The 19,122-nt window shown below is 35.1% G+C and overlaps 1 protein-coding gene across 1 annotated transcript; it reads left to right on the top strand.

The window, feature by feature from the left end:
- The first annotated feature begins 7,989 nt into the window (after positions 1-7,989).
- Positions 7,990-9,240, top strand: LOC142984473 (trypsin delta-like). The gene is made up of 2 exons (XM_076132103.1): positions 7,990-8,300; positions 8,697-9,240. Exons 1-2 carry the CDS (start codon positions 7,990-7,992, stop codon positions 9,238-9,240), a joined length of 855 nt encoding a protein of 284 aa, XP_075988218.1.
- Positions 9,241-19,122: the final 9,882 nt, after the last annotated feature.

The raw sequence follows: 19,122 nt of genomic DNA, 5'->3' as shown, positions 1-19,122 counted from the left end.
TGACAGCGCGGGAAAACAGGTGGGCGCCGGCCGCCATCTTGTAATGCGGAAAATTGAATCTGTAAAATGATTTGTTGTTTGTATTACATTAGTGGGGAGAGCTTTTGTGGCTAAATGTTACGATTTTCTTATTGAATTTGGATATTTTTGCTAGTAAAAGATGATTTGTTATTTTTAACATTAATGTAAAGCGCTTCTTTAATTTTTTTTTTATATTTACCGGTTACCGGTATACCAGTATTAGAATGTTCTTTATATGAATACCATGAACTAATCCTAATTTAGTAATTTTAGATTACATTACACGACAATTAAGTAAGAATGCTCACTAATTCCTGGTTTCTGAATACATTTAGCGGTAGTTTATCTATTCAATATCGTTTTTTACATGAGCTTAAACGCTATTGAATAGATAAACTACCGCTAAATGTACCTTAGAAATCGGGGGTAAATCAGACACGAAAAATGATCGTTCTACCTAAGTTATTGTCTATCTAGAACTAGCTGACCCGGCGAACTTCGTACCGCCTAAAATATGCAAAATTAAATATCTATTTTTCAATATTTCTGAGAGGTTTTCTTTATATTTTTTTCCGTAAGAACTTTCTCCTAATAATAACAAATACAACACAAAAATAATTAGTAAAATCGGCCCAGCCATTCACGTGTGATGCCGTGACCAAGGAAAACGGGTTTAATTTTTATATATATAGATAAAATGATTCTATCTGTATAATATCTTAAGAAATGTTCCCTGCAATTGAGCAATACTCAATATATTTTCCGTATTGTTGAGTTATCTACCCTCTACGCTATAACATCTAGTGTACAGCTCTGCCCAGCCCCTCTGCACGTAAATCACTGTACTACATATATACATAGTTATCGTCTACATCTGAATTACTACATGTAACGAAATAAATTGTCTGATTTCTTAGATAAGGGACTGTCCCAGAGTGGCAACATGAAATGTCTAAGACAAAATGATTCAGTGATTCAGCGAACTCTCTGACATGAGTTTTCCATCACTGTTATAACAATTAACAATCATTTATAACTAAATAAATGAATAGTGTGGGACAACTCACACACCGCCATTTGATTCCAAACTAAGCAGAGCTTGTACTATGGTCACCAAATAACTATTAAACATACTTATATACTTATATAGGTACTTCTAAATGCATACTAATTACGAATTAAGGGAGCGGACGAAGTCGCGGGCGGCCTCTAGTAAGTAATAACATAAAAATTGTATTGTCACAGTGAAATGCGTACAATAACTATAAACAATAAAAACTACCCCTAACGAGAGTCAAGTGAGCAATAATGTCGTGTCACTAATTACAAGACGACGACGGCCCCCAGCGACTAACAGTTAATTGTTAAACAAATGTACAGTTTATAATGACGGGGTGAGATTATAATGAGGGTTGTTTTGTGGTTACATGGCTTTTTCATCCCCTGTTATATTTCTTACGATGCAATTTTTAATGTTTAACTGTAAAAAGTGTTACTTTTACTTTTTTTACAGTTAAATATTAAAAAATGCGCCAAGAAATGCGTGTAAAATTATAAACTTAGACAACAAATAATTTGAGCGATATTATAATGTCATCAATTGTGAATTGTGCTAATGATTGCAATCTATTCAGTAGTTTTTGCGTGAAAAAGTAACAAATATACATTCACTGTCATGAACTAACGCATTTTATAATATTATAGTAAGACAGGCATATATAAAGAAAAGTTTCTTGCAGAAACTTGTACTGCTTTTTCAGGTAATCTTACATTAAAGCCTCCTTTTAAGTAAAATATAATATACCTGTGTTTTTAGACATTCTTTAAATATTGTTAAAGAGATGTAGAGTATATAAGCAAAAATTGTACTTATTATTGAAAAGGAATAATGACAATTAGGAATATAATATGAAAAAATCTTCCCTTTTCAAGTTGTACCGCTGACTCATGCCTAGCAAAAATAACTTCGCTGCATCATTTCCACAAAAAGTAAAGAGAATCGTGTCTAATAATAAAACTGCAAGCTCATACAAGAACAGATCGCGCTGTTTCCGCTTCCTGTTCCGGCGTGACGTCACTGCCGGCGAGGGAGGAAGATGGCGGCTAGGGTGGCTATAGCTTACAATGTCGTGCAAAAAGAAACTCCCATTTTTGATTAAATTTTACGCAAATCATTTAAATTCTATACTGATAATATGAATACAGAGGCCGATCTGTCACGCTTTTCCAGCTAAACCGCTTTATAAATGTTTTTGAAATTTAACATCGAAACAGTTGACATGGGATTAAACATAGGTCATTGTTTTAAACTAAAATCTAAATGCCTAGGCCAGTAAGACCAAAAGAATAATATTTGATACAGAATTTCATTGGTAGGAACGAGAGCAGCTTAACTGGTCAACGGAAACGAATATTCGTCGAAAAATTTTGATTTTATCACAAATTCTGTCCGTTACAAAATAACGATCGAAATTTGGCACAAGAGTATTAAACACACTTATCCGATACTGCCTACAACGTGTCAAAATAAAATAGATCAGAATCAGAAACCTTGAATATTTTATAAACTTTTGTTTTCAGGAACCATAGCATATTCTCTGTTGTCTATTAGTTGGTCACCTTTACACAACAAGATCAATTTGTAACTGTTTCGGAGTCAGTTCTCGCTCATAAACTTTTATATTCGCTATGTATTCATATTTATATGTTGTATATAGTTTTGTATAGCGTGTATGTGTATGTATGTGCCGGAACATCGATCTTGTATTGTGTTAGGAGATAACAGCCGATGGTGTGTAAGGCTTTGCCATGTGAAATAGCAAGTAGAAGCTCAGCAATAATTTAATCTATACAAATATGGTTAGGTTTTTTGAAGCGCTAAGATATCTTCGCAATTACAAGTTGAATTGAAAAAGTGTGTTTGTGCTAAATAGTCTATTTACTGAGGAAAGCTGTAGGCTATATAATATAAAGAGTTTTAGAAGTAGAATTAAAAACTAAAGTATACGCAGACGCAGTTGCGAGCGGCCGGCGGCCGCTAGAAAAATCTAATATTGAACTAACATTAGCTTGGAGTTTTGCCTACGTTGCTATGTTCATGTTAAAAAAGTACCTAGTTTATAGTATCTCAGGGATATAATTTGTCATCCTACCGAATTTTATCTTATTCAAACAACCATTATAATATGAAAACAAAACATACTTTTGCAATTATAAATATTAGGGAGCAACAAAAACGACTTAAACTTTGTATTACTTTTTATTCAGTGCTAAAACAATAAATTAAAAGAACAATAAAAAATTAACAACCATCGACAAACCGCAAGTCACAAGTCTATGGCGCGTGAACCATAAACAATGAAGAGGAGCGGGGCATAGACAATTAAAATATTGATAATGGCGGTTGTTCCCGCGGAAATGTTATTTGTCCCCTGTGGATGATTCAGCTAACGAATAAAAACAACTGCTAGTCTTTTAATGTTCATTATTAAATAGTTTTTGAGAAAATGATCTGTTCTATAAAATAACCGATTTTAAAATACTTTGTAAAGGCGGACTGAAATAATGCCGGAGGCATTCTCAGGCATTCTCTCCTAGTCTATCTCAGGGTGAGGCAAGGATAAGAAGTATAGTTAGTCAACTAAGTATGTAGTTAACTTTTGTAATTAAATAGCAAAGTATTTATAAAAAGAAAAACAAATACCTACCGATCATACCGGTCTTGTTTTGTAAAAAAGGTCATATGCGTAGTACTCGTAACCCGAGGCTCTACGAGAAGTTCGTAAAGATAACCAAGTGGCTATGACTAACAAAATGGTCAATTTGTGGATCGTACAAATATTTTTTCCATGTGGAAATCGAACACAAGACCTTCCAACGCACAGGTACTGTCGTGGCGATCTTAACCACTGCACCACGGAGGCCGTCAATAGTGAATCTCAACTCTCAAGTAGTGTATGTAGATGTGGTCAATGAGGCGTGTGTAGTCGTGCGCGGCTGATCGCAGGGGTGGCGCTGATTTATCGCCGGCAATGCCGAGGGTGGAACTACACTGTCGCTACTAGTCTTAGTCTGATAGTGAATATATTGATATATTTAAATCTTCATCGCGTTGCATGTTTACATAAATATAAGTTATAGAATAAGGTAATTAACGCAATTATGCAGTGTTTGGTCAATGTTGATCAGTCTACAACCACGGCGAGAGCAACCTGCGCCGAAACGTTAGGCATTCCAAGGTATTATTTCGTGTTAGGTAATTCCCGTATTCAATTATAATGGCGTGCATATTTAATTTTATCTTTTAATAAAAGCTGTGTGGTAAAAATAATTTCGACTTTCATGAATGTCTCTGTAGCCAGGGTGGTATGCGACTGCTAATCAAAAAGTCTCAAGCTCGATTCCCACCCCACACAGATTATATTGGTGAAATTCGGAAAACATAAAAATCTACGTATTTTGATAACTGTATTACTTTTAAAACATTTTTGTTTTCATAATGATCAGCAAATGGCTCTGCTGACCCTCAACAAAACAGCTCAATTACATCGTATTCGCTAAAGTTTTCTTCTAAAACGTCGTAAAGATCGTATCTCACCCTGGCTACATTAAGTTGTCAGCCATGTGCGGAGCAATGAACGAGTGAACGAATGAGTGAGTGAATAAATGGACACTGCCAATTATCGGGGAATGACCCTCGCGTCTCTGAGAACATATTCTCAAGTTTCTCGTAAAGATGGGGTCTGGCCAAATAGAAATCTGAAACTGTTTTATAACCTAAGAATAATAAGAGGTTTTTACGACTAACGGGTAAGTGGCTGATAGCGTATTTTATAGATAGAGTTGCAACAAATCTATGAGAAATCTGTAAATATTAATTTTAACAAAAACATTAGCTGCACGTTTGGCACAGTGGTTAAAGCGGTCACCTCACCGCAATAACCGTAACGCTGCGTGTGGTGGCTTCGAATCCCACCCGGGACAAATATTTGTGTAATGAGCATGAGTATCTGCTGAAATCTGTTCTGAGCCTGGTTGTCAATTTATTTATATAAGTATGTATTTAGAAGAATATAAGTATGTTTATCAGTTATTTGGTTACCATAGTACAAGCTCTGCTTAGTTTGGAATCAAATGACCGTGTGTGAGTTGTGCAATAATATAAAATTTATTTATTTATTACATTCAATGTCCACGTTGAAACCTATACTAGACTCATAAGCGGAGCCAGCGGAAATGCCGACTGTTAAGTAGATTATTTCAAATACAAGCAGTTATTCCAGAGACTCCCTACATATCAACAAACTAAAAAAAAGACTCTCATTTAATTATCGTAAGTAAATCTGTAAATTAAATTTAAAGCTATCAGCAAAGTGGTTGAATCCATCATATTCCATTACCGATGACAATGGCTTCGAGTCGCTCGTAAATATCAGTTAGTGCTAACCGGGTTAGAACCCCGGTCTGCCCGGAATGACGCGATTTATGTTCACTGTTACCACTGCGCTGGGGTGCTAACTGTGATGTATTGGTTTACTATTTAATGCTCTTTTAATACTAGCAGGCCAGACAGACAACGTTAGTAAACTCGATGCCTAATGTATAATTTTATTTGATGTTTTTCATATGATAGCTAACTTATAAGCACATCTATACTAATATTATAAAGCTGAAGAGTTTGTTTGTTTGAACGCGCTAATCTCAGGAACTACAGGTCCGATTTGAAAAATTCTTTCAGTGTTACATAGTCCATTTATCGAGTTAGGCTATATATATATCATCACGCTACGACCAATAGGAGCAGAGTACCAGTAAAAAATTATACAAAAACGGGGATAATTTTAATTCATTCTCTCTTATTTGACGCAAGCGAATTTGCGCGGGTCAGCTAGTGTTAAATAAAAATTACACGGAGCTATTCAAATCAGCTGTTTACTGTAGGGTTGCCATATGAAAAAAACTCTCTTTAGTTTAGAATCTGTTGACCGTGTATAAGTTGTCCACAGAGGCGCTCGTGGCTAGTTGCACTCACCGGTCGGTAAACGATCGGTGGGTTAAGCAACCTTGGCGTGGACATTCCATAGATGGTGGCCGCATAATGGTATTTGAACTGAGCGTTTCCGTTCGGAAGGCACGTGAAAAGTCGGTCCCAGTTGTTATCAATAAGATAATAGTCGTTAAGCCATGTCAAAGGCCTTCGGGTGGCTTGAACAACTTTGACACTATGTTGACCACTAACCATACGACAAATGAAATGCAAAGTTGTCCATAAATTACGAGTACATCTCCCGATATCCGTCGAATCGTAATCTTAATGCATGTTGAATACATACATACATATTACATACATTTGATACAAGTTGTATGTTTATTGCACAAACAACAACCCCTTACACAAGGGTGCAGGGCAATTAGTCTGTTTGTTCAGATTGAGTGCGGGTTCGGTTACCGACTGGCGACCACTTTCACAATACTTGACGGATTAATTTAATACGTTTTACTTATAAACAGAAAGCTTAAGCCTAAAGCTTGTTAATCTTGAAAGAGTACTTATATTAATTGATTAAATTGCGTGTTTTTCAATCTAACCACTATTTCACTTAATTGCGAAAATGTTATTTCAGTTAAAAATATATAAGGTATGCAAGCAAAAGTGAATCCAAATACTTGGTTTGCATAATTTTGTTTTAATAATGAGTAGATGACATGGAGGATATCTACAAGAATTTGTTACGAAAGTTAAGAACCGTCTGTTAATCCATAGCAAATATCGATTTTAGATCTTTGAAACAAATGTGTTTGTAATTTTATCAATTGTAGAACCTGTGTTTACTATATTTGTGTGTTAAACACCAAAACTGCTGAACGGATAAAGAGTTTTGCACAGCTGCAAAGCGTTTTGTAGTTGAAAGAAAGAGTTATCTATTGTTATTAGAACGTTTTTGGGTATATTTTATAAGCTTTTCAAGAAATAGCTGCTCTGTATCAGGGTAATGATTAATTATAGACATCGACAGAAAATGATAGCGCTGTATTCTGGTTTGAACTGATCTAAGTTTAGCAACAAACAATGTTTATTGAAAGCGGGACAGTTGTTATTATATTGTAATAGTTCATCGTTCATTAACTTTGAAAGCTGACTCACGAGTGAACAATGAACGATTCGCTAAATATTCATTCATAGCAAATCTATCTACCACGGGATATAAAACTATCTTTATAAAACACCCTAACTAATAACACACAGGCGAAATTGACACTTATTTCAAGATCAATAAGGGTTAATTCCCTTTGTCTTTTGGTTTTATCGAGTCATGTTTTTCGTACAATTGAATATGAACTTTATTAATTGTTGTTAAGGTTTAAAACAGCTTGTTTTTGGTTAATTTTTGGCAAATTTGTAACATTAGTTCTGGTTTACAAATGTACCGAAGACAGTTTTTGTATTAAAATGTCATAAATTCACAATGAAATGTTCTTAACGATGGTTATTTATTGAAAAGGGTCATAGAATATACTATTGTCTAAATAACAAGTGCTTTCGACACATTGTTTTTTGTTGTTTATTCAATCTTCCGTATGTTTAGTGGTCTTCCTAGGTTTTAGAGTTAAAGTTTATTTGAAATTTAATAGTTTTCAAGGTATAAGAACGATTTTATCTTTTATTGAGAAAGCACTATACATTAAAAAGTGAAATAATTAAAACAGAAAAACAAAAATCATTTATTTCAGACCACAAAGTTCATAGGCTGGCACGGTAATACTTAGTAAATATTTAATATTAATTACCTAAAATATAGTAAGTTGCGTTCTACAATCTCTGCCTACCCGCTATGGAAAGAAGGCATTTTATGTATTACCAAAAACTAATAAAATACTCAAACCAAAAGAACTTATTTTACAACTTTAAAAGCACAAACTCTACTCTATGAACGTCACTTGCCATTTTTCTTTCAATCAAAATCAGCGATGAAGGTAGGATGTATAATCCTGTCGGTCACCATCTTCCTGGCCATCATGGCCGTGTGTGTAATGGTGAAGTTTGCCACAGACGTGACGGTGGACGAGAGGAAGAGGGAGTACGAGTCGCGAGGGGGGGCCGTGTACCAGTTCACCAAGGCTATGGGAGTGATCTCCCTGCATGAGAACACGTCTTTACCGATAGCTGAAAGGTTTCCTTACGTGGCGGCCGTGACGAGGAACTCTTCAACGCTGTGGTCTTTTGCCTGCTTTGCCAGTGTCGTGCTGATCAAGTGGGTGGTCACTTCGGCCCATTGCAGGTTAGGTTGTACTTGATATATTTTATACGGAAACTGTGTTAAAGATTGATGGAATTACAACAGAATCGCTATGGAAATTAGAAAAAAAAAACAGTGTAAAAGAATCCTGGAAAATTATTATTGTAGGTTTTTTACATAGCCCTTGAATTGGCTTTTATATATCGATCAAAAAGATTGTGTTAATTGATTTCTTTATATTATTATGCCTCGTGATTATGCCTTGTACCTTTTTGATACTCCAAATGTGCTTGCTGTAATAGAATTTGTTACTTTTAACTATAGTTGCTACGAAGATTTGTAGACAGCAAATTTTTGGGCATGAGCAGTGCCCAAGAAACCACTTTTTACTTCGTTTACTTATCAATAAGATTACATCAATGAATCCTCTATCTCCAGGCGGTCAGGAGCCACACACCGAGTACTCCTGTTCCAGGACTTCGCCCGCAACTACACGCACACATACCCCGTGTTATTCTGGCGTCTTCACGAGAAGTTCAACATCAGCAACCCCACGCCCAAGTACGACATCGCGGTCGCCAAGCTCAACGTGGAATCCTACCCCTTCACCATCAAACCTTCAGTCTTCGATGAGAAGGAGACATACGAAGTAGACGCCGCCGTTTGGAAGACGGTTTCAACCATGAACAAGAAGCTGTATTTAACCAACGATTTTGATGTCTTTGAGGTTAAAATAGCATCTTTTAACCGCTGTTTTGAGGGTTACGGAGTGGAGTTGGACGAGAGCCTGATCTGCATCGACCTGTCTGACCATGACGACTGCTTCATCCATGAGTTCGGGCCGATATACTCCATGGACAAGATCGTGGGCATCCTCGCCGTGAAGCCGCGGGATTGCGACCTCAAGCTCGCGATATTTACAAATATTTCTTATTATACGAATTGGATATTGAAGTCTACTCATACTACTTATTATGGGTGATGATTAATTGTTGTTTTATTTTTATTTATAGGTAGATTATTGCTGTCCCACTGCTGTATATTCAACAATAAGAGCCTCTGGGAGTGAGTGACGCTTTTGATACTTCCACTGTTAAGAACTCACAGACATTTATCCTGGCATTTTTCTAAGCAGTTTTCGTTAACATATTTTCCCATATCTTAATGTTAGCAGTAGTTTTAATAGGTACACAGGTACACACGTATTTGAATCCTAGATAATGCGTAAGAGTGAATCCAATCCACTCACTTTCAGAACAGAAAACATCATAGCAAAGATAGATGTCCGTAAGGATTGAGGAGCCACATCAGATTTTTAAAATCTGATTTTACCATTATTTAGCAGCAAGGAAGCTGATTTTGCAGCACGAATTCTAGATTTAGCAGCAAGATATATAACTAGATATATTAATGCAAAAGTGGCTCCTCAATCTAAACGTTTAAATTGAGGAGCCACCTATAACTCGGTAAATAATAGATGAATATTTTTGAAAATTTTGTATCATTTAGCAGCAATTTTGCATATTACCGTCTACAAATTTCGCTTCTGTGGCGCTAAAATGTAAGAAAATACAATACTTTTAGTATGGCTCCTCTATCTAAATTTAACAGGTGAATTTCTACTGGATATGAGCGATCAATTATTATATTCGACATATGATCATTTAGTAGGTGTTGTGTTTGTTTTTGCAGTATAGCAATAAAATAGTAAAACAGAGTAAATTTTGTAGATGAACGCATTTTCTTTGGCTCCTCAATCCTGACGTTCTAATTATATATGTTTGACTGTACCCACCTGAGATGACAACGGAATCTAAAGCCAGAGATACTAGCATTTAGCAGAAATGTCTGCTAAATATATCTGCACAGTTCAGCAATGTATTTAATTTAGATTCTGAAAAAAACAATACTTAACTATTTTCTTGTAAATTCAGCGTGTAGGGTGACCATATACTCATAAATGAAACCAAGATAAGTAATTTGTTAAATTTATATTTTCATAACTGGTTATATCTATTGTACCTACGATTTAATTATTTAGCAATCAATGTGGCTATAAGTTATAGAATGAATGAATATTGGTTGATCAGTGCTTATACGAATTTTAGAATCGTAATCATCGTAACAGAATATCTCATCTTTAGGCTGCGTTTCCACCAGAGATGTGCGATGGAAATGTGTCGTGCGAGGATGTCTAGCTGTGCTGTGAAAATGTGTGGGTGTTTCCACCAAAGCTGTGCGATGAAAATGTGTCTACGAGGATGTGTAGCGGAGCTGTGAAAATGCGCATTATGTGTGGTGCGAGGATGCGTTGCGATTGTTAAATATAAAAGTATCTTCTTTTTCCAATTATCCATATCTATTTTACGCACTTCTACTTCCAACAAACTCCGTCTGTGGACTGGCTGGTACAGTATGCGCAAACCTCGCAACACATCCTTCTCAACACATCCCTCGCACACATCCCTCGTACACATCCCTCGCACACATTCCTCGCTTGTTTTGTATGCGCAAAAATCTAGCTCCGCTGAGCCGTTTCCACCAGAGCTGTGCTGACCGAGGCGAGGTAAATGAAGCGATTCTATTGGTTCTTTACAAACACATCCCTCGCTACGCATCCTCGCACATCTCTGGTGGAAACGCAGCCTTAATCGGTCATTTGATGCCGAATCAATTTTTTCAGATCAACCTTCTTTTATTGAGAATTGGAGGGGTGAAGCCGAAACTGATTCATTAACCAAAATAAAAATTAAATTTGTAAAAAATGGCAACCTATGCGATGCTGTATCCATCGGTAAAAATTCAATTAAAGTAGATTTGAGAAACACATGTAGCTTTGATTCGGTCATTTATTTGTTGAGCATAGCTTTTCTTCAAAGTAGACGTTTTCAAGAAACATTGAACACATATCCGGAAGATTTAATCCCACAATATATTAAACTTCTATCAGATTCTGCTTCTGCTGACAGTGATATACACAAAATGAGAACCGAAATTGGACTGTTGTATTTTGATACTACAGTAAATAGTAGCCACTGTGAATTTGCTTGTAACGTGTCTTACATTTTTGAACACGTAGCCTTGAAGTATTGTTTTAGTGCCATTTTTACAAAAAAATGTACAAATGATTCGTGCCATTTTATCCCAGTATCCAGGAAGATCGCATTTTTGCCTTTGAATTTGAACATAATTTCTGTTTTTGGCCTCCAAAGTTTAGAAGATGCAACTTTAATCGCTGATCAAAAAACCGACTGTACGTTCTGTAACAAGCAAACTGTGTAAATATACTCTATCAAACACAATTTCATATGAACTGAATGGTTGTGAAAAGTTCCGAGTAAGAGAAATACCAGAATTTATAATGTTTTCGCAAAAATCATATAAATTAATAGGTGCTGTAGAATTTATTCCACCAATTATCGAAACTGGCACAGGCCACTATAAATGTCACTATCTTACACCGAAAGATGAGATATTCTGTTACGATGATTACGATTCTAAAATTCGTATAAGCACTGATCAACCAATATTCATTCATTCTATAACTTATAGCCACATTGATTGCTAAATAATTAAATCGTAGGTACAATAGATATAACCAGTTATGAAAATATAAATTTAACAAATTACTTATCTTGGTTTCATTTATGAGTATATGGTCACCCTACACGCTGAATTTACAAGAAAATAGTTAAGTATTGTTTTTTTCAGAATCTAAATTAAATACATTGCTGAACTGTGCAGATATATTTAGCAGACATTTCTGCTAAATGCTAGTATCTCTGGCTTTAGATTCCGTTGTCATCTCAGGTGGGTACAGTCAAACATATATAATTAGAACGTCAGGATTGAGGAGCCAAAGAAAATGCGTTCATCTACAAAATTTACTCTGTTTTACTATTTTATTGCTATACTGCAAAAACAAACACAACACCTACTAAATGATCATATGTCGAATATAATAATTGATCGCTCATATCCAGTAGAAATTCACCTGTTAAATTTAGATAGAGGAGCCATACTAAAAGTATTGTATTTTCTTACATTTTAGCGCCACAGAAGCGAAATTTGTAGACGGTAATATGCAAAATTGCTGCTAAATGATACAAAATTTTCAAAAATATTCATCTATTATTTACCGAGTTATAGGTGGCTCCTCAATTTAAACGTTTAGATTGAGGAGCCACTTTTGCATTAATATATCTAGTTATATATCTTGCTGCTAAATCTAGAATTCGTGCTGCAAAATCAGCTTCCTTGCTGCTAAATAATGGTAAAATCAGATTTTAAAATCTGATGTGGCTCCTCAATCCTTACGGACATAAAGATAGAACCATTCAACATTCGTAAATACAACAAATCACGCCTTTTTTATATACGGTAAGCACTTAAGCAGAAACCAAATAAATAATCTTTTAACATAATAACACGTAAATCAGTTAAGCTTAACCAATATTAGCTAGAGTGTTTGACCTGTGTCACGAGAATCAAAGTCACAGTGACAAGTGCGCGCTCCCTTCGCCGGCGCTGTGCTAATATTGACGCTAAGCCGAACGTTTTAGCTTATTACATTGTGTGAGTGGTGGATATGGCTGGTTTTAACTTGTTACATATTTAAATTATTACATTTTATATGTAATAATGTATACAGAACTTAGTAAGTATATTTATGTGCAACTAAGGGCTAGCTCAGTGTAAGCCGTGCTATCAGCAAGCTTCTGTCCGCGACTACCTATCTATCTCTTGACAATATCTCTACTTAATTTAATCAAAATCTGTTCAGTAGTTTTGAGGTGATTGAGTAACAATCATCTTTATATTAAAATTTTATTAAGCTTATAGTAACTATTGTGAAGAACTTTAGTTTATTGAGACAAATCGCGGTAGGTACTACCAGTCGGATTTAAAAAATATTGTCGTACAACGACCTGTACCTGTAGGTGTAGACAGAGGTAGGTATTGAAATACAAAAACGTTTCACCATTTACATAGGTACAATGTTAGTCCCGTGTAATAGTGGAACGAACATAATAATATTGTCATATACCGGGCACGTTACCAAACTTTGAGCTATTATTGACAATATTCTATAAAATCAAAAGTGTGTTTATATATTTTTACCCTTCTCGGGAATTTAATCCGAAACCCACACAGTCTATAGATAAAATAGTTTATCTATAATTTGAAAAGAAAGACAGATCAATTTATATAACAATATTTATTACAATAATCTTTACAATCTTAACAGCGGCATCAATGAGAACATAAATAAATCTTCCATAGACAATCAGAAACATAGACGATAGATCTATGGTACGATACAACAGATACATGGCGTTTAAGTTTATCTTTTATTTTCATCTTATTGCACGAGTGGGGAGATTAATGGGATGCTGTGACTAATATTGGGTGAAATCAATGAGAATACTGTATTTGCTACACTTTATGTAGTTTTAAAGTCATGTATATGGTCTTCGAATTTGAACAATTTTGGTACTAGATTGACCACGAACCACGAGAGAGTGATCAATATCTCTTTTTAAGACTGCTGATTTAATTTTGATGTCATTTAGCATAGTGATATGTCTGATAGATATTTAGAAGTGTGAAAACGGGATATTAAAATGTCCAAGTGTGTGCACAATACACAGGTACACTCTCTATTCCTTCACTCTCATAGTCGGGTGGGTCAGATAACCAACACGACCAGTGAGAGGTCAGGCGTAGGACCGACGGCTTTTACGTGCTCTCTGAGGCACGGAGATCTACGATTCCAACTTTCTAACTCCGGCCGATTTCTGAAAAATTCTTAACAGACAACTTAGAAAATACTTTTTGGCCCGACCTAGGATTCGAACCCGATACCTCTTGCGCGGCAGTCGCATACATTACTGACTGCGCCAAAGAGGCAGTCATCATCAATAGTCACTATGTCAAATGTACTAAACTTAAAGTGATGAACAAACAAACATAATGTAATATCTCCCCGGCGTGTTATTAAGTTATAGTTGAACAAGTGTTATTGTAATTATAAGTTAAACCATTAATGGACGCCCAAACGATTAAACTTTTATTTAAAACTGATTTTATTAAAACTGGTACTGTCGCGTGGAAAAGTAAGTTAAGAAAATTTACGAACATTATTATAGGTGAGAAAGGATCATATAGGAAAAAAATACATATTAAGTATTATAATAATAAGTAGGTACTACGTAAAATATTGTGGCATGAAAATTGTTCGTAAGTTTATAAGTTAGTTAAATTTATGTCAAATTTATTCACGTTTTCTTACACAGTTATAAAAAGGGACAATAAAATTTACTAAAACGCACATCTATTCCAAAAATAGACGTATTTCTGAGTTTTGTACCCTTGACGAATTGCGTCGATAGGATAGCAATTCTATGTTTTTGGAAAATATATTTATTAAATTAAATAGTGTTACGTAAGTCTTTTGTGTGCGAGTGTACAAACAATCAAGTTATTGCTCAACTACTACCCCTGTAATAAAAATATTCATCGCCATGCACCCTCTCTTTCTAACGGACACAAAAGTACCCAATACTGAGTGAGAGGTGTATATCAATTTATGAAATGCGTAGATTTGAGATATTTATCTATATTAGTGTAGAGCCTTCATCCCGCTTGTAGCAAGAGGGTGGGCACAATTGTTATTGTTGTATGTCGCTGTTTAGTGGGACGGAACGAGTTGGGGTTCGATGTTGCGTCGTTAAGTTTTTTTGCTCTAATGGCTTTAAGATTTCTTAGTGTTGTTTTAAACAAGGGTGTGGTTTAAATAAAACAACATTGTTAGAAAGCTGTGATATTCATAGATATAGATTGTATGTATGTACCAACCGACCCCTACGATAATGTTCGTTGGTTTAGAACACAGAAATCTTGTTAAGTAACTAACTAAATATCTATCGTTTGAATCTAAGGTAGCTTAATAGTACAGTTACTAGGTTTTTAACACCAAATGGTATAATAGACATCATTTCAGTTCATTTTTACTTGTCTTTGGACTATGCAGAGCATGCGCTGAAAAACAACGTTAGTAAGTACCTATAGTGTTCACGAGTTATTTGGTTTATAAAGTTTATACTTTAAGTATGTGAATGCAGAACCCTAAATAAGGTCACTAATAAACGTATGTTTAATATAATATTTACAACAAATTGATTACTTTTTTACGCTTTGTTTGCAACCAAGCATTAAAATTAAAATATGGCTAATCTTAAACCCAAGAAGTTCTACTACTCCACAATAGATGGCGCTGTCACACATATTCTGCCGCCGTTGTTTTCGCGGTAGGCGCCAATAGTGGCAAATGGCGCGAATCAATAAAACCGCGTTGTGTGCGTTGTGTAGGAAGACAAGTGTAAATGAAGATGTGATTATGTCAGCCAAATATGCGGAACTTGACTACGGATCTTATTCTAATTATTATTAACATATTTATATGGTTACTCTACTACTTGACCGAATGATTACTTTTAGTAGGTACCTAGTTGTTTGAAGTAAAATGATAAAAATAGGCATAATATGCCTACTTTTTCACCAGAAAATAAGGCTTATATGTATGTTTAAAGCATAAAACACGATTAGGAGTCCGATATTGTCATAACGCAATACATTCTGACCATACATTGTAAAGAATATTTTTTTATTCTTAAGAATAAACGCTAAGACCAAAGTACGCCACTTGCTATATAAGTGGCTACGATCACTGCAAATATTTTTTGCTTGTCGCATAAAGCGCCATCTACATATAACTTTGCATGATTTCCGTAATATTTAAACTGTAAGTACCGTAAATTTTTAAGTATTTGCGATCTGAAACTGGTCGAGGGTTCAAACTCAGGTCAAAAATTCAAAACCATTGCAACATTAAAAGAAAACATCTGAAAAAGTTGACCTATCTACCTATAATATTTATTACATATTATTTAGTACGTTCTTTAGGGAATGCAAAGTCTTCAACCTATACTTGGCCAGTTTGGTGGACTCAAGTTTAAGTCCCTCATTGTGAGTCAAACTCATGCTTACCACTGAAAGTACTGAAACAAAAATATGTATTTTTTTTATATCATTACACATGTTTTTGACAAATAGAGGCTCAACCTAATTTTATTTATGCTAGATACGTTACCTACTCATATTTTATTTGCAGCCATTGTAAGAATGGTGCAATGCGTAGAAATACCAGCATTTTCTAAAATGATGGTAAACTATTAGATTATTTGCACATTCACTGCGGCAGCGCGCCGTGCCAAAATGTTGCCAGCCGTGAATACACACTGTTGTAGGGAGGTTTATGACAGCGCGGGGAGGAAAATAGATCTTATCCATTATATTACATTTGTTTTTATATGTACGGTGAAATTACACGACTATTGGAAAGATAATTTTTCTCTACTATACTAAATAATATTTACGAGATAATCTAGGCTTGAAGATTTTATTTAAACATATTTTTTTCTTATCATAAGGCCGAGCCGTACTAATTTTTTTTAACTTTATTTGAATACCTTAGTAAATGTCTGAATTACAAATTTTTGGTTTAGAGACCGTTCATTTATTATTTTTGTTCTTGCTAAATAATTGACATACCTACTCGTATCAACTCTAAATGATTTTAACACAAAAACTAGTGTTAATTATTATTCATCAACATTTTGCATCAAAGTGCTCGTTTTAAGTTCTTCTGAGAAATCCAATGGAGAATGTTACCTAATTTTGATTTTTAGCACTCCATATTCTCGTTTAAAAATAAAAAATACTGGTGAAAGAATTACTTCGATACGTCAATTAGTTTCCGATTTATAAGTAAAACAAGTTGTAACCGCTCGACGCTAGCTCTCAGTGACGGTGTGACGTCACTCTACACTTGCTCAGTGTGGCTCACACAGTCCGCTTGCGGTCGCGCGCTCGGTGCGTTGAAATTATTCCTAAATACTTTTAAAAATGTCCAATTTAAATGCTAGGAAATCATATGTTGTGCCTAAATGTAATTTAATTTTATGTAGGTAAGTACATAAGTAATAATAAATAACTTCATCTTATAATAAATTTAACCCATTACTGTCCCACTGCTGGGCAAGGGTCTCCTCCCGTAATGAGGGGAGGGGTTAGGCCTTGAGTCCACCACGCTGGCCAAGTGCGGGTTGGGGACTTTGCATGCCCTCAATAAATGTATTAAACAAATTTTTAGGCATGCAAGGTTTCCTCACGATGTTTTTCCTTCACCGTTGGAGCATGTGATAATTATTTCTAATACACAGTCATTGGTGTGTTGCCTCGGGTTCGAACCTGCGACCACTTGCGTGGGAGGTGTCAACTTATACCACTCGGCTATCACTGCTCTTTAATGAAACAATTTCTAACCGGATTGATCCCGAGTTTATTGATTTTACTGTGGCAGGAAAAATTTAAAATCAATAAGTACGCGACTATTTCGGTTAAAAATTGTTTCATTATAATATGCAGTGATCGTAAATATCTAACATATTACTTATATGTATAATATACTAGAAGCCGCCCGCGACTTCGTTCACATGGAAACCGTTCCCGCGTAAATCCCGATCCTTCGGGAACTCCGGGATAAAAAGAGTAACAAACATCCATACATACTTACATACGTATATACATACATACGTACATACATACATACATACATACGTACGTACGTACACACATACGTACATACATACATACATACCTACGTACGTACAATGACATAGGTACATACATACGTACATTCTCACAAACTTTCACATTTATAATATTAAGTAAGATTTCGAAGGCAACAAAACCTCTATTTGTTTCACAAATAATTCGCAACCATTATTCCATTTATTTTAGGTACCGTAAAACGGGGTGAATAGAAACAATTTTCAACTTTGTCCTAAAAATTTGTAGCGAATAACTTGTTATTTTTATTGTCGGGTTGTTTTATATCATGTCCGGCGCCATGAAGAAAGAGTTAAAACCATATTTGTCCAAAAATATGCATAGTTTTACGATATTTCATTAAAAAAATGGTCAATTTCTATTCACCCAGCGATAGGGGTGAATCGAAACGACCAAAGGGGTAAATGGAAAAATTGTGTTTTAAAACGTTTTTTCAGTTAACAATATTGTATCTTTATAGATAAATATACACCTAAAGAGATAAACACTCCAAACAACTCATTAGAAAAGAAATTCCACTTTAAATCCAAAGTTTTGAAAAAAATGTATGGACCATTAAGGCATTCGAGGACGGTTGACTTTGAAGCAATTTTTTGGGTATAAATATCAATTTAAACATTTAAACAATTATGACACCGCAGAGAAGTAATATCGACGTGTAATCATTTCAAATTTGAACAAAATTCTTAAACGAGGAGTACTCAAACATTGGGCTTGAAAACTTTCCTGATTTTTTTTCTATTCACCCCGCGAATTCTATTCACCCCGTTTTACGGTACATTATCCGATTGCCCTTTTTCAAATCCTTTATCCATTTTATTAATCGAATAGTATTTACTATTCGATTAATATAATACGATTAATATAATATAAGTTATTTTATACATAAGCGAACGAAAACACAACAAAATACTACGCAAACAATATCGATGCGCGACTTAATACTAAGCGGGACGCGGCCCGTGCGGCGCGGTAAAGTAGTATGACGTCACAGCCGCTCACGCGGCTGTTAGCGGGACTCGATATTTTTCGAAACTTTGAATGCTTATAAAATTAAAACTATTTGGTATTTTTGACTCAAACAAAAACTAGTTTTTATGTATACACACAGGCTATACTGTGTCAAAATTTAAAGCGATTTGGCATACCTAGTAACATTCTCCATTCGGAT

This window comes from Anticarsia gemmatalis, chromosome 27 (assembly GCF_050436995.1).
Source record: "Anticarsia gemmatalis isolate Benzon Research Colony breed Stoneville strain chromosome 27, ilAntGemm2 primary, whole genome shotgun sequence".
Lineage (NCBI taxonomy): Eukaryota > Metazoa > Arthropoda > Insecta > Lepidoptera > Erebidae > Anticarsia > Anticarsia gemmatalis.
This window is presented reverse-complemented; position numbering and strand designations above follow the sequence as displayed.